The 16208-nt window shown below is 46.2% G+C and overlaps 1 protein-coding gene across 1 annotated transcript in view; it reads right to left on the minus strand.

The window, feature by feature from the left end:
- The window catches only part of CAMK1D (calcium/calmodulin dependent protein kinase ID), a 184396-nt gene extending 175339 nt beyond the window's left edge, over positions 1 to 9057 (minus strand). The window contains exon 1 of the mRNA XM_033161870.1: positions 8949 to 9057. Within this exon, the coding sequence (XP_033017761.1) occupies positions 8949 to 9040 (92 nt within the window). The 5' untranslated portion in view covers positions 9041 to 9057. The remainder of the gene's footprint in view (positions 1 to 8948) is intronic.
- Positions 9058 to 16208: the final 7151 nt, after the last annotated feature.

Below are 16208 nucleotides of genomic sequence, written 5' to 3' on the forward strand. Positions count from 1 at the left end.
CTTTCTGGTTTGTATGCATAATGAAGACATTATTCACAAGACAAAGCAAAGAACCCCAGGAGTCCTACCAAGAATGATTGTGTCAGCAATGGAACAATTATTACCACAGGAGGGTGGAAGTTTAAAATGCACTGCAGCCATCTGATATAGTGAAGTCTCAAGTAAGGTACAATTTAGCTAAATCCCCCCGGTTTCCCACTTACTGAGATCCTCCTTTGAACCCATTGGTTGGGGGAGCAGCCTAAGACGCATCTGGAGTCTTCCCTCTTGTTTTGTGGGGTCGGCCGTTTGGCTGTTTTGGTTGCCATTCAGCCACGCTGCATGGCAGGAGAGGAGGAGAGAACAATCTGGCTGGAACCATCTGGCTGAAGCAACTGGATTTGGGGTGGGGTGGACCTGAGAGGGAACCTTTCTCCTCTAGTCTGCTAGTAGAGCTTGACCATTGCCATCATCCCTGATTCATGTGTCAATGTCCTTGATGCAGCAGTGACCTGCATTTGCAACCAGTCTGTGCTGTGCAGAGTTTTGCCTTCCTCATAGTAATGATAGTAGATGCACTTTAATTGTGTTTTTTCTTCACTTCTGTCGCAGTCCTGTCATTGCAGGTGCTGGAGGCACTGAGCCAAATAAATTGCAGGGGTAAATGTGGGTTGAACTGCCAGCTCCCCGGGGGAATCTTGGGGTTGCCATGGGCAACCATAACAGGAGTCCAGGCCAATGGCTCTGCCCTTCAAAAAGGTGCCAATTACTAGAAACTACTATTAGAACAGCAACCACCCTACCTGGCAGGCACCAGGCTTGTGCAACAAAAAGGCAAGTGTCTGGTTCTTCCCTACCCTGGAGAAAAGCTCACAGATGTAAATACATGAACAAGAGTGCTTCGTATCATATTCACCGCCTCACTAAATCCATCAAAGGAGCATCACTTTCCCTGGGCTATAATTAAAAAGAAACCACGGCAGGAGCACCTAGCAAAAGCAACAGTAGATGTTGGCATACGTTCAAGTCAGTTGATCAGGAAAGCCACAAACAATAAAGAGGATGTGAAGGATGTGTGAAAACTGCTTTAAGCCTCTCAGAGATAGAGGCTACTTGGAGTTCTTTTACTTCTCTACTCAAAACTATTTTGTCTAAAGTAGAAGGGAAGAAAACTTTTTGTAGTTCATAACTGCACTGGGAATATAAAGGTTTGGATCCTCTTGCAGCAGAGGAGGGGTACCTTTCCCATCTCGGCCCCTCCCCCGCCAACACTGGCTCCAGGGGGCGAAGGGAGCCTCTAAAGCACTCTTGGGGGGGGGGCTGCACACAGAGAAGTGAAAAGGGACAAATGGCCCACAGCACAGCCGAAAGTAGCTTTTAGATCCAAGCCTCTGCTCCCTCAGAAACATTTAACTCTCCCCACCAGCACAGCACTGCATTCTAAATAATTTTTCCACTTAAAATATAATGACATTTTCCTTGGTTTTCAAATGCACACATATTTCCTAATCAAGGTTTTTCACTCCCAGGAGAATGGACAGAAATGAAAGTGAGTAGTCAAAACCTCTATTCAGCTGTTACATCTTCCCTTTACATTACTGGCCAAATGGAAGGATTGTGTTTCTATGGTAGCAATCTTGGAACTCCCTGACTATTGAGATCAATCAGGTGCCTTGATCAAGTGGTGTATACATTTTATGAAATAGATGAATAAACCCTATACCTAGGAATAAGTTCCATTGAGCTCAGGTGTGCTTGCTTCTGAATAAACATGTATAAAATTGCACTGAGTGCATCCTTGCACTGTGTTTAAAAGAACTCATTTTTATTCTTGCTGGAAGGTGGAAGGTGTAATGATAAGCATAATCATTTAAACACGTGCACACACCATGTCATTGTTCTTAAAACTGGTATCTCTTTGTGCACTTTCAGAGAGTCCCCAACATCATGATGACATTAATACTGAAGGTGCTAGTTTATTCTTCACAGAGCTACAATTCCCAGTACCCCTATCAAACTACAGTTCCCAGGGTTCTTTGGAGGAAATAATGTGCTTCAAATGTCCTATAAATGTATGGGGTGTACACAGCCATCATGTGCTACACAGACAACCTTCATATTATTTTTAATATAAGTGGAAGAACTGCTTGCACACGCTGCTACAATAAGGGAAACCTCAAAGAAACACTTGACAGTACACGGCCCATTCTCTTCCATGCCAACACACAGCTCTCTTGGATTGTGACCACAGAAAATAAGCATAACCATTGAGTTTTAATTTTCAGAAACCTCTGAAGTATCTTAAATGGTTCCACAACTTTACTTATAGGCTGTGCTCCCCCCCCCCCGACAAAAAGTGCTGGTACTCACCATGAAATTATTGTTCTAGTGAATGCCACACTTTTAACATGGGGGGGGGGCGGCACGGCAAACCCTTGAGTACACCCAGGGAAATAACACTGCTAGGAATTGATGGTGGTCAGAAACAGAGGAACAAGGGACATGGTCTAAAGGGGACACCCTTTCCTGAATGGGACACTTGAAGATGCATCAGGGTTACCATGGGAGACGCATGAAAAAACACTGTTCTGTCATAAACTTGCCTGTCTCTGGGACACCTGCCATCAGTGTTGGGAAAACTGCAGACACCTCACCAACCAGACTCCTAAAAATTTAATGTGAGAGCCTAGAAATGTAAATATTATCTCATCTTTCCACAAGACTAGTTTAAAAAACAGTGCTATTAGATCCTAGGCAGAGTCGTAGCTACGGGGGGGGGGGGGCTAGCCAGGGTTTTTGCCCCAGGTAAAGTCCCCAGAGGGGTGAGGGGTATCATTGAGGCTCCCAGCCTGTGTGTGTGTGTGCACAAATGTGTTGGGGGGGGCAAACTGGGTCTTTGATGCGGGTGAAATAAAGCCAAGTTTTGCCCCATCCTAGGAACCAGAAGAAATTTTATTTCCACCCTTCCTCCCATGGTCCCAGTTGTGCATGACAGTGCTGAACTGGTAGCATAAGAAGCTAATGTTAGGGTGCATGCTTCAACAAACAAAAACCTATGAGTCATATGATCAACACTCACTAACACATGTCAGTGCAGAGTATGGTTCAGTTTCAGCATCGGGGCAAAATTAAATTATAAAATTATGCCATGGTAGTTGAACTAACAAAATTACCAGAGTCATCCAAAATAATTTGCATTAATTTCTAGTTGCATCATACACAAGACTAAGGAACAATGGACAAAGCTTTTAGCTATTCTTAAATTCTATAAAAGTATCTACTATAAAACATACATGCTCAAAGCCTTTTAAAAGGTGCAGCAGAAACAAGATTAGAATATATAATTCTTTCAGTTTCGTATTCTCCTATCAGAAGCTATAAGCAGTCAGAAATCAGTACAGGTATTGGCTATGAGGACAGAATACCTATATGATGAATAGAGATTTTTTTGATAGTGGAACTTGTTATGTGAATTTTTACATCAGTGGGCTTAGGCATGTGCAGCTCTGCATAAGGTTAGGCTGAAAGTTTACTAGAACTTACTCCTAAGTAAGTGTATGCAACAAGGCTGCAATCTTCTGCATATTTACTTGGTACTAAACCCACTGAATTAAATGGCACTTACTTTTCTAAGCAAAAATATACATCAGAACTGAGAAACCTTTCTGGAAAACAACCATATGAGAAATATGTAAGATAACCAAGCAAGTGCTAGAAATCACCCCAGAATTGGCCCTACATCTTCCAAGACCATAATGCCCACTTACACCACAAAGAACTCTTAACCCACCTACTTTCAGCAGCCAGAAACATCATAACCAGACACTGGAAAGACCTGTCAGGAGTAAGCATGGACCAATGGTACCAAGTAGTATGGGAAACAGCCCTACTAGAAAAACTAACCAGTAAGCTGAAACTGACACGGAGACAAATAGAAGAAGACGCCTTCACCCCGGTATGGTTCCCCTTCATCACACACACAACCCAACAAGACAACGACAATAATCTACCGACAGCATACAAATCAATATGGCTAACCTAATCAAAGCAGAGACATCACCTTGCCGACAAAGGTTCGTATAGTTAAAGCTATGGTTTTCCCAGTAGTAATGTATGGAAGTGAGAGCTGGACCATAAAGAAGGCTGACTGCCGAAGAATTGATGCTTTTGAATTATGGTGTTGGAGGAGACTCTTGAAAGACCCATGGACTGCAAGAAGATCAAACCTATCCATTCTTAAGGAAATCAGGCCTGAGTACTCACTGGAAGGACAGATCCTGAAGCTGAGGCTCCAGTACTTTGGCCACCTCATGAGAAGAGAAGACTCCCTGGAAAAGACCCTGATGTTGGGAAAGATTGAGGGCACAAGGAGAAGGGGACGACAGAGGACGAGATGGTTGGACAGTGTTCTCGAGGCTACCAACTTGAGTCTGACCAAACTGCGGGAGGCAGTGGCTGGCGTGCTCTGGTCCATGGGGTCACAAAGAGTCAGACACGACTGAACGGCTGAACAACAACAAATTTTAACAACAGTTGGGGCCACAGGTTCCCCATCCCTGATGTAAAAGATCTAGCTTCAAGTGGTTGTGTGTGGGAACCTTTGCTGCTTCTGGCACACACATACTATCATTCAGGCCCAAGCTACACACTGTGCACAAATGCATGTCTTGGTAGCCTAAGGGCCCTTTTAGAACAGCAAAAGCCAATGAAATTTCAGCCTCACTCACTTATTCATGGCTCATTTTCCTCACAATGTCTACATCAGCTCCCGTGACCACTGCTTTTCAGCCAGTGGTACTTCAAAGTATGTCAGGTTTTACGAGTACCACCAGTTGAAAAGCACTCAATCAAACCATTCTCTAGGCCTTACATGTGTTATTTTTCAGTTAAATCCCTATCCATCTCCTATATATGAGCCAGGAGAATTGGAAGCAGAACGTAAGTGTTCAGGTCTCCAAGGCAGGGGCGGAGGAAAGGGTTGCGGTGGGTGCGGAGCACCTTGGGTTGTCACCACTGAGGGGGATGACAAAATGCTGGGTGGCACTCACCGCGGGGCCTGCAGTGCGCCCGAGGCATGCGTCTCTCCTGGGAGAGACGTGGTGGCTTGGGCACACGCAGGTGCCGCGCTGCCCAAACGGTCCACCTGCTGCCTCCCCCCAACTGTAGGGCAGCTGAGTGGGAGGAGGCAGGCAGACTCTGGAGGCCCTGCGTATGGGCAGTGTGCGGCCCCAGGTGCCCGAGCAGCTTCCTCCACCGCTGCTCCAAGGAATGCAATGTTTTACATGTAGCTTACATGACTGCGTAAGAATGAAGTCACCAAGCTGACTGGAAATCAATCCAGCTTTGCACTGTTTATGACTCAGGACTACATGAACAAAAGAACACTAACGTGACCAATTCCATAAGCATTTTGGAAAATTAATGAAGATGGGAAAGGTAGAAAATGGCTCACTTCTCATGCCATGGTATGCTGTCATTAATGGTTTACTGTGCACCTACCTGTCTGGGCTGTTTGGCTGCTCTCTGCTAGCATGCAAAGGATATTAGCCAAATCCTAGGTTAGTATTACATCCAACTGGGGGATCATGGTTTGTTCTGTTCAAACAATCATCATGATTTATCATCATGGTTTGTCTGGAGTGAAACAAACCACAACCTCTGGTTTGGACCATAATGCTAAGCCAGGCTTTCAGAGCTATGCATATTTATTCAGAAGCACATCCGGGCTGAATATGCATGGGATTGCTATCTAACAGTGCAATCCCAACCATGTCTACTCAGAAGTAAATCCCACAGAGTTAAATGGGGCTTACTTCTAGGTAAGAACAATTTTTTTAAAAAAAAATTCCTTCCAGTAGCACCTTAGAGACCAACTAAGAAGTGTGCATCCACACGAAAGCTCATACCAAGAACAAACTTAGTTGGTCTCTAAGGTGCTACTAGAAGGAATTTGTATTTTATTTTTTATTTTGTTTTGACTATGGCAAACCAACACAGCTACCTACCTGTTTCTAGGTAAGAGTTTAGGATTGCAACCTTAATTGTAATGCGGTGTCCTGTGTATGTGTCACAATTCCAAGGAGCACAGCCAAGGTACAGGGTTTGTTAGGTGCAGAATCTAACCTTCTGAGGGTCACAGTTCCCATTTTAAAAACCAGTCTCTAACCCTCATAGTAGTGAGCATATATTTGAAAGCATATAGGGAAAGTGTGGTGACATCTCATAAATCAGATGGATGGATGGATGGATGAATAAGTCTTCCAATGGCAGGGAAGGATTGCAGTTCCCTGAAGACCTCCTTACTCCTTCCTGTGGCAAACAAAGTCAGAGTGCAACCAGGCAAAATAGGAGGAATTGCGGAATACATTATTCCATGTAAAAAAAAAAAAAGTTTAAATTGTGTAAGTTATACAAGTCACAGAATCCAGTTTTCCTTGATACAGCAGTTAGACTGTGTTGAGCAGAATTTTTTATTTTTTTTTTAGAAGAGTGCACACAACCCAGGGCATAATGAAATGGCTTAAAATAGAAATTGCCTAAAATGTTGGCAACCCTGTTGTATTCTTAACCAAACTTTTCCTGGTCCTAACTTTCATGCATAAAATTAAGTCCAAGTAAAACCACAAAACCTCCTAGTTGACAACTATATAGTTAAATACAGTTTTGTGGTCATAGATCATAAATTACAACACTAACCAATTAAAGGTTAATGGCAGAAGTGATCTAGTAGTAAATTTAATTATTTTATTTGGCACAAGCTACAGGAAACCATTTAAATCAATGCATCACCTTCAGGGGCAGGATGACACCACTATGCAGTATTTGCCAATAGGCATTCCAGTCAGTGGCAGCGCTGCAATTGTCCCCAAAGTCAAATACCTTTTAGAGCATCTCAAGCACCCAAACTCGTGCAGAGTGCATTTTTAAATAGGCGCTTATCCATAGAGGTAAAAATTTTATTACATAACCACTATACATGCTTCTTAAATGAGTCTCTTATGATGACTCTATGCTCTCCAACACAGTTTAGCTAATATGAATTATTACATGACAAGAAAAGGCTTGTTTCTATTATACAAAGTCTTGATAGTACAAGTTATTAGCAAACACCCAGGGACAAAAAAATAGTACTAATATCCATAGAGCAGCACACAAATAAAGTGAAATATACCGGTATGTTTTGCTACCTACTATGAATGCCTGATCAATACCAACCTGCATAAACCACCTCCATGTTAAATGTCCGATTGCTGCACTCACATTCAGAAAATCAGGATACAGTAGTAACATTTTCAATAAACTTCCCCCATGAAACACAGCGAAACATAAATGTCATGACAACGCTAGTGTGAGGTTTTTATTGTAAGGGCAGGGTACAGCAAGTGTAGTACAACTTAATACTGCCATAATAATTATCACCTAAGCTATCCTAAAGAGGCATAGCATTAAAAATGCAGCTGCAGCTTACAGCAGAGCCAGATGTGTCTACAAACCTAAAATCAACAACTACATAGCAGTCTGTCTATTGACCTTTCCTACAATGCACAGCCATCTGCACCTAGAACATCTTATTTAAAAAACAACTGCTAAACTGAAAACTATTTTCCTATCACACCTTGTTCCTTTAAACTATATGAGTATGTTGATTCAGACAAAATATATATATAAAATATCTGTTTTGCTAATCTTTGTATCCAAGCACTATAAATAAAGAGGGGGGAGGGCATACTCCAGCAACAACAGTTAAGCTACAGCAAGGCACTGGGGAAAAAACACAGCCAATCCACTCTGATTATTCTGCTCTTCTTTCTATGAATAGACTCTGCTGTCAGCTTTAGAAGAAAGCATAAAAGTCAAACCATATTTATGATGTCCTTTTAAGTTCCATTGCTATTAATATGTACAGCTGACTCTCCTGATTCCTATATGACAGCTTGCATTTTGCCCCCAAAAGAAAAGGGCAGTTATAATTGCCACTGTTTCAAAGTAGTTTGTGATCTACGCAATGCAAAAGCACGGCATATTTGAACAGCGCCTTTTCAGGGATTCACAAGACCTTAAAAATCTCAATAGCAGAGTACACATGTGTACACACTTTCACCGGCACACCTGCCTTCTCATATACTGGCATTTGCAAATGTGAACATTAAAATACTGTACTGCGTCGCTTCATACCCTCTGCTTGAACTATGTTCCCCAGGGAGTGCTGCCCAGCACAAGTTCCCTCTCACACGGGTATAATGCAGCATGCCTCAAAGGATGCACTAACATGCAACATGTGATATGCCCAAGTGTCAAATTATGTCCTTTGAAAACTGAAACACGCACATACCAGCACATCCCCCCAAATACCGCAGCACATGTACACTGTCCACATGCCCATCAGCACACCGTATCAGACTTGAAAACGCCAACTGCTCGTCTCACGGGCGTCAGGTCTGTGGCATTGAGCCTCGAGGAGAGAGAGCTCTCCCTTACAGGCCGGGCTGAAGTGTTCCCGGGGCTCCTGGACGGGGGGGGGGGGGGTCCCGTCCTACGCAAACACAGCATTCCTGCTCCACATAGATCTGGCTTAAGAAATCGCGTGTCAGTTACCGGACGGACGGGGAGCGAGGGCAGGCGAGGAGGTACTCTGTCCTAATGGATGTGTGTGTGGCTCGGAGGAAAAACGAGTGTTCTCTCCTTATCCCAATGTATGGAGTCGCGATTCTGTCAGATTCGTGGCCCCTCGCAAGGCACGAACTGCAAAGCTGCTCCCCCATCGCCCCTGCCTGGTTCAGCGGTGCAGGGGCAGCCCGGGCGGGAGGCCCTCTCGCCTCGCCCCCCCCCCCGCGCCTCCCTTGCTCGACGCACAGCTGCTGCCAGCCCCGAAGAGAGGAGCGGCGGCTGCTTCCTCCCGCCCCCACACTGGTACCCAAACTGGACGGCCCAAGCGGCGGCGGGATGCTGCCTCGGGGACGGGCACTTACGTCCCCAGGGTCTCCTTGAACTCGAAGATCTTGCTGATGTCGTCGGCTTGCTTCTTCCACGAGGAGCTGTCCTCGCCGTTCTCCTGGGCCATGGCAGCGGCGGCGGAGCAGTCCGTCAGGCGGCGGAGAGGAGGATGAGCGGGAGAGCGCGGGGAGGGAGGGGGGAGGCGGAGAGGAGCAGCTTTTGCTTTCTCTTCTCCTGCTCCTTCGGCGCTTCCTCTTTCTGCTGGCGGCGGCGTCTCCCTGCTTCTGCCTCGCGCGCCGACTTCCTGGTGGCTGCGGCGCTTCTCGTCTTCCCCGCCGCCTTTCCGCCCTCGCTCGGCTCCTGCTCTCCTTCCCGGCCCCTTCCCTCCCTCTTTATTGGGGTGCCTTGTGCTCCTCTCCTGTCCAGCTCCTCCCCAACTCTGCCCCTTCGGGTTACTTTGGTCTGTGCGCGCGAGAAGCAAGCGGGGCAGAGAAAGGCACCTCGCCGGCCGACGGCAGCGCTCTCAAGGGCCGGCAGAGCAGCAAAGAGCAAACGAACAGGGAAGTCCGCACAAAAAGCTAAAAGGGAGCTCCCCCCCCCCTCCCGAGTGCCTTCGACTTGCGCGTCAGGAAACCTCGCCTCTATATTACCCCCCCCCCGCGCGCCCCCTCTCTGCTGGGAAGGCCGCGCGAGTTCCCCTTTCGCTTGGCTCGTCTTTCCCAGCCCACAACAAGTGAACTTTGCAGCCCGGAGGGACAGAGAGACCGGCGGCAGGAGAGCAGAGCAGCGCGGACTCTCTCGCTCGCCCCAGGCGCTGCCGAGGCTCTGGTCGCCTGCGCGGGGTTTCGGCGACACATTTGGCTGCGCTTGGTTGTTATGGAAATGGCCGGGCGGGGAAGCGAGCGAGCCAAGCCGCCGCCCCCCGCGCCGCCCGCCAACCAGCCCGGCGGCCGCCCTGCGCGCGCCTCCCCCTCCTCCTCGGCCGGGGCCCCGCCTGCCTCGCGCTCCTCAAGGCTGCCCGCCGCCGCCGCCGCCTTCGGAAGGACTCGAGACAAATTCGCATTGCAGCAAAGGATTAAATATATATATAAATAGACACCGCGGCACACAGGAGACACGCGCGCCCTTTCTCGGGTGCCCCGAAGCGGAGCGCGGGGGGGGGGGGAGAGGCACATGCACGCGCCCGGGCGGGAAGGGAGGCGAAGGGGCGCGGCGCGGATCTCCCACCCTGGGGCGCCGTCCGTCCGACGAGCGGTGGCCGCGGAGTCGTCCGCGCAGCCCTGCGCCATCCCGAGCGGGGCAGCGGCTCGCCGGACAACGAGGGGCGGCCGCGGGTCGCCTGGCCTCCCTGGAGCGGCCTCGAAACATGGGCGCCGCTCGGAGACCACCGGCTTCGGCCTTTCTTTCCGCGCAGAAGCTCCGCGGGGCACATTTTGAACTGAGCAAGGGCTTCGCGAAGGAGCATCAGCCGTGGAAAACAGCGACGCCTTATTTTCGCTTTCAGCTACAGCCTTTTTCAGCGTCTGGAACGAAAGAGATAGCAAGGATGTGTTCCATTTCCATTGCAGAATCGAGGCAGTTAGAAAACTTGAAAGATCTCACAATTTCCTTAAATGCAGTATTGACCCGGTACAGATTAATGTGGGTTGTCTGCAACTAAGTTCTGCTCAGAGTGGACCCACTGTTCATCGTAGAATGGTAGAGTTGGAGGGGCCTCGAGGGTCATCTAGCCCAACCCCGTGCAATGCAGGAATTCTGCCCAGCGCCATCCCTGGGTGGGCTCGAACCAACAGCCTGGTTAACAGCCAGACACACCGACCCATTGTGCCGCATTAACCTAAATGAGCCTACTCTGAATAGAAGTCATGTGGACCCCTCTCCCCTGCGCTTGTCTTCTTTCTTCAGCACAATTCTCACCCTGACTTCCAAGTATCATTATCCCCAATCCTAGCTAATAATCATTCGGATTAATAATTTTATAGGCTATTAATGTTGTTGTTTTCATTTCAGATGTTATAGTACCCTAAGAACAAATTATTCATTTGGTCCAGCTCGTATATGGCTGTGTTCACATTCCTGGTTAATGTACTGTAATGTTAATATACAGTGCTGAGTTTTTATTTGTGTTCACGTGACCGTTACCCAAAATGCATGCATACCTTGTTATAAGATATTACTGTTTGATGAGTTGCTTCTCAAACCAGCTTCACATCAATGTCCTTAAGCTGTTTGTCTCTTAACAAAAATGTGAAAAAACATCATTGTGGTCAACACCTCCCTGGTGTGTACACAAAAGGAAGTTGTGCTGTTGTGAGCAGCTGGGGTGGAAATGTGGAAGACCCATGAAAAGAAGGGGGGGTTGATGATGGGAATATGCCCTAAGCCTTTCTGGCAGGTAAGTCACATGGGGAGCTGAGATACCTGCAACAATGTCGTCCTTTTTCATTTACAGGTAGGTAGCCGTGTTGGTCTGCCGTAGTCAAAACAAAACAAAAAATAAAAAAAATCCTTCCAGTAGCACCTAAGAGACCAACTAAGTTTGTTCTTGGTATGAGCTTTCATGTGCACGCACACTTCTTCAGACAAGATATGTTCACATATCTGAAGAAGTGTGCATGCACAGGAAAGCTCACACCAAGAACAAACTTAGGAAAGTAGGAAATAAATATTTTTAAATAAAACCCTTTGTGTTTAAGGCCCCCAACTCAATCCTGGCATCTCCAGTTGAAGAATCTCAGGAAGCTGGATTGGATAAGATGTCTGAATCCTTGCTATGGGGCTTGCATTCAACACTTAATTTAAACATAAACCACTTAAAAATGAACAACCAGGAGCACCGGGCTATGACTACACTCCCATTCGCTCCTTTATGATGGGGAACACGAACTCTGCAGCTTTCCAGCGGTCATAAGGTGATTAACGGGTGGGTGTACACAATGGCCTATAAAGAGTGGTCCATAAGTGGTGGGCACTTTTTGATCCAGCATGCCAGACAAAAGTTGTTCCCCACCCCTGAAGTATAGGCTTGGATGTACAAGAAAATCAAAGTCATGTCTCTTGTTTATGTTGAACCTGACTGGGGGTTTTATACTTACAGTTAACTTAAGTTTTTCTCTGTTTTTTTTCACAGTGGAAAAGTTTATATTTTGTGATATACTTTCAAGTGCATCATCATCATCATCATTATTATTATTAGAATTAGAATTTATATACTGTACTGCCCTATACCTGTGTGTGTGTGTGTGTGTGTGTGTGTGTGTGTGTCAGTCTCAGGGCAGTTCACAGAATAAAATCAAGATATAAAGCCACAATAAGGATTTCCAAAATCTTGAAAAGTCAGTTTGTATGATAATTTGTCTATGTAAGCAAAACACAGCTGCTGAGAAGCAAGAGAAATGTATTGCTATGCTTGGGGGAATAGCAAGGTTTGCAGAAATAAAAAAAATATATTGGGGAGGGTAAACATAAAGGGGTAAACATACACACCCACCCACCCACCCACCAGCTCAACAAGGGCAGAAATTGAACAGTTTATTTGATTGACTGGAACACTGAACAGAAACACCCCACGTTGCAACATTTTATCTTGGGTCCTATTTGTCATTTGGAAGCTTTTCAAGTAGCCTCCATAGCTGAATTAAGAGGGTAGAGATCAACATGAAAGTTACATTTTTAAGGCCAATGCTCCAAAAAGTTAGGCATCTATAACATGCAAATCTTGTTTATCTACCTATCTGCTTATCAACCTTAACTAAGCCAGTTTCTAACATTCATTCAGCCAGTAATGTGATTAAGAAAGAAACTCCAGGATGGGCTGTCCAGATAGGAGAAGTGGCTGGCCTCCTTCGTGGCACAAGCAGCAGGGAGCAAGCGTCATCTGCACTTCAGTGGTGATCTCAAGCCCATCTCTTCACTTTCTCGCATATAAATGAAGAGTTCTTATTCACTCCTACAAGGACAATTCATACATTGCTATAGTGGGAGCAAGATCTGCCTTCACTGACAGGAATTCTGCATGAAGTTGCATCTTCCTTTCTTACAACATGCAAAGCTTCCCTCCAAACTAACGAAAGGTGAAAAGAGGAGCTAATGTACCCACCCAGCCTTTGCTGTAGAGTTTCCTCCCAGAGAAGCCAGCCAATTCTGGTTTACTTCACGACAGTATGGTAGTCCTGGGAATGCTACGTTTATAAGGCTTAATTAAAAGGCCTGCTTCCCTCTTTGCTGTGCGCCAGCGTTAATGTGCAATGTGAGACAATAACTGCATGAGCCAAGTTAATTTCAGCTGTGTTAGAAGCAGAGAAATATTAACTGTTTGGCAAGTGCGGAAGAGGGGGAAAGAGGGAGATAAAGACAATTGTAATTTTAATTTTGATAGCAGCATTACCAATCACACTATGACAAGCTGACTGTTCTGTTTAAACAAAGAGAGTGATTACTTCACAAGCTTGTGAATTGCTTTCATGGCGCCTCTTAAGTTCTCACCATTCTTGCAATTTATTAATTCACACAGTGATTGTATAACTTTGGGGAAGCCCTGTCTTAATTTATTCTGTTGTAAAAATGGAATGGTAGTCTTCCAGCCAACTGCCACTAGTTCAGGTGGACTTGCAGGATCAACATAAGAGTAGAGCTACCAGCAAAAGAGCCATGGTAGCCTAACACAAGGGCACTCATCTGCACTGTGAGTTAAACAGGCTGAGAAGCACACCTTCATGAGAGGCATTTAATAGCTGCAGCAATTAACTGGAGAGTAAAGGTAAAGGGTAAAGGGACCCCTGACCATTAGGTCCAGTTGCGGACAACTCTGGGGTTGCGGTGCTCATCTCGCTTTATTGGCCGAGGGAGGCGGCGTACAGCTTCCGGGTTGTGTGGCCAGCATGACTAAGCCGCTTCTGGCAAACTAGAGCAGCGCACAGAAACGCCGTTTACCTTCCCGCCAGAGCGGTACCCATTTATCTACTTGCACTTGACATGCTTTCGAACTGCTAGGTGGGCAGGAGCTGGGACAGAGCAACGGGAGCTCACCCCGTCGCAGGGTTCAAACCGCCGACCTTCGGATCGGCAAGCCCTAGGCTCAGTGGTGCCACCCGCATCCCTTTGGAGGGTAGGGAGAAGCTATTAGCAAGCTGCCTGCCTGACCAAGCAATTATTTAATAATAAATAAATAAACAAACAAATAAACAAACAAATAAATAATTTATATACTGCCCTTCATCCATAGATCTCAGGGTAGTTCACAACATAAAAATATGATATAAAATAAAATATACAATATAAAAAACAGAAAATACATAATAAAAACGAACAAACCAAACCAAACCAATAACCCCGCTTCCCCCCACCCTCCCACAAACACATTAAAAAATGTATAGGATATTAATTTAGTCATACCTTCCTCTTCCCTTATCTTCACGTAAAAATCTTAGAGCATGGACAAGAGTTTAGGCAAGTGGTGAGGCTGAGGCTGAGTTAGCAGAATACTTGAGCTCTGTTCAGGCAGACTCTTGACCATGAGAGGGCTGAAAAGGTGGATGGGGGGGCAGGCAAGGCCTTCCCCCCCTGTTCCCAGGCACGCGGGTTCCTCTTTAGACCTTTTAGACCCAGTTGGGAACCCTTTTAAATCACTTTTGTGCTTCATAACACAATTGCAAATGACAGGCAGCTTAGCAGGGTAGACTTGTCCCCACTTGCCAAATGCAGGATGCTGCTTTGCTAATATTGGGTCAAGCCAGTTGTTGTCACAGCTACTTCTCTTCATAGAATAGTGTGGCATTCCCATTGAACTTAACTGGTTGTGACAGATTAGAGTATATGGCAATGTGCTGCCATTGGCTTTCTAGCACACTCGTTGCTGGCCTCTGTCTGTCTTGGGAGACAGTGGAGCTGTGTGCCTTTGGGGGTGAAGTCAAACTGTCAGAAGGTGACAGCGCCTGCTGTGGCTGTAGAGACCTATATGGGAGAGATCTGTTTTGTTGCAGGTGGGGCAGATGAAGGTGTCCAGTTGTGCTGCTGCAGATGCACCAGGGCGTTTCTTCTCTCTGTGCTCCTCCCTGTGGTCATCCTCCTCTGGTCACTGCTATGGATGCACAACCTGACAGTCAGTCTCCAGGTATTGTGGTTGCCTGCATGCCACGTTTGCAGGTCTCTTTGTAACACAGAGCTGGCCTGCCAATGGGCCTGGTGCCTGAAGCCAGCTCCCTGTAGATCATGTCTTGGGGATCCTGCCATCTTCCATTCTGCAGACATGACCAAGCCAGCATAGACAGGAGCGGGAGCCTGCTGGTAATAATACTTGCTCTTGTAAAAGTGTTCATTGTACATGTAGATAATCAGGAGGGGAGGAAGGGCCTAAGTTGTGTAAACACAAACATTTGGCTTGTGTGTAGATTTTAAAATGTGTGATGTATCCATGTATGTTAATAAGAACCTGTCATTGAGCACAAATTCTGCTTCACTAGATCAATGTCACAATGGGTCACTGCAGCAGCCATGGTCAAACCAACCACACAGGCCTCAGCCATTATCACCAGATGTGGTTTAAAGCCCATTGATACAGGAATGGAGTGGGTTGTGAGGAATGAGGACCATAGACAATCTGCACCATTCCAAGGGTCTTCTGGGTATCCTGAAACAAGTCTGTGTACTAGATCCACTGCCTCAATTGTGTTGAGTTGTACTTGCTTCCTGTTTCTTATAGGAGATGGAACTGCCTGGATGGTGCATCACTGCCTGCATCAGGGCTGGTGGGGTGGAGATGGAGCAGGCGAAGGCAAGGCAGGAGCTCCAGTCAGTACCGGAAGAAGGAGAAGGACAGTTGGCCAATGATATGGAGAGCTGCAGGCAAGCAAGCAGACTGATGAGCCAGTGTTACAAGTTTATTAAATTTGTGAGGTCCATGCCTTTACACAAAATACCATAAAACATTATTAAAAAGATAAACAATAAAATTATAAAAATAAGCTAAAATTCATGCCATGCTGTCCCAGCAAAGGAAACTACCAAAAAAAACCACCATTCAGGAAAGAAGATACAGCAACAGGTTAGGAGAGCAATGGGAGGGACCTCACCATTTCATCCAAGAACCATACCCTAGTTTTCATAGCCTTCACCACAAAGACCGCTACCACGTGAGAAATCCGTGGATCAGCGTCCACCAACAAAAACTTTACTTGGTCCTCAGAGTTGACTATTGATTTGGGAATAGTTTGTAACATCGCATCCCTGAAGGCCGAATAGATGGGACAATACAACATGTAATGTGTGAGATCCTCTTTGGTTCTCATATGACAAGG

The sequence above is a fragment of the Lacerta agilis genome, chromosome 10, assembly GCF_009819535.1.
Source record: "Lacerta agilis isolate rLacAgi1 chromosome 10, rLacAgi1.pri, whole genome shotgun sequence".
Taxonomy (NCBI): domain Eukaryota; kingdom Metazoa; phylum Chordata; class Lepidosauria; order Squamata; family Lacertidae; genus Lacerta; species Lacerta agilis.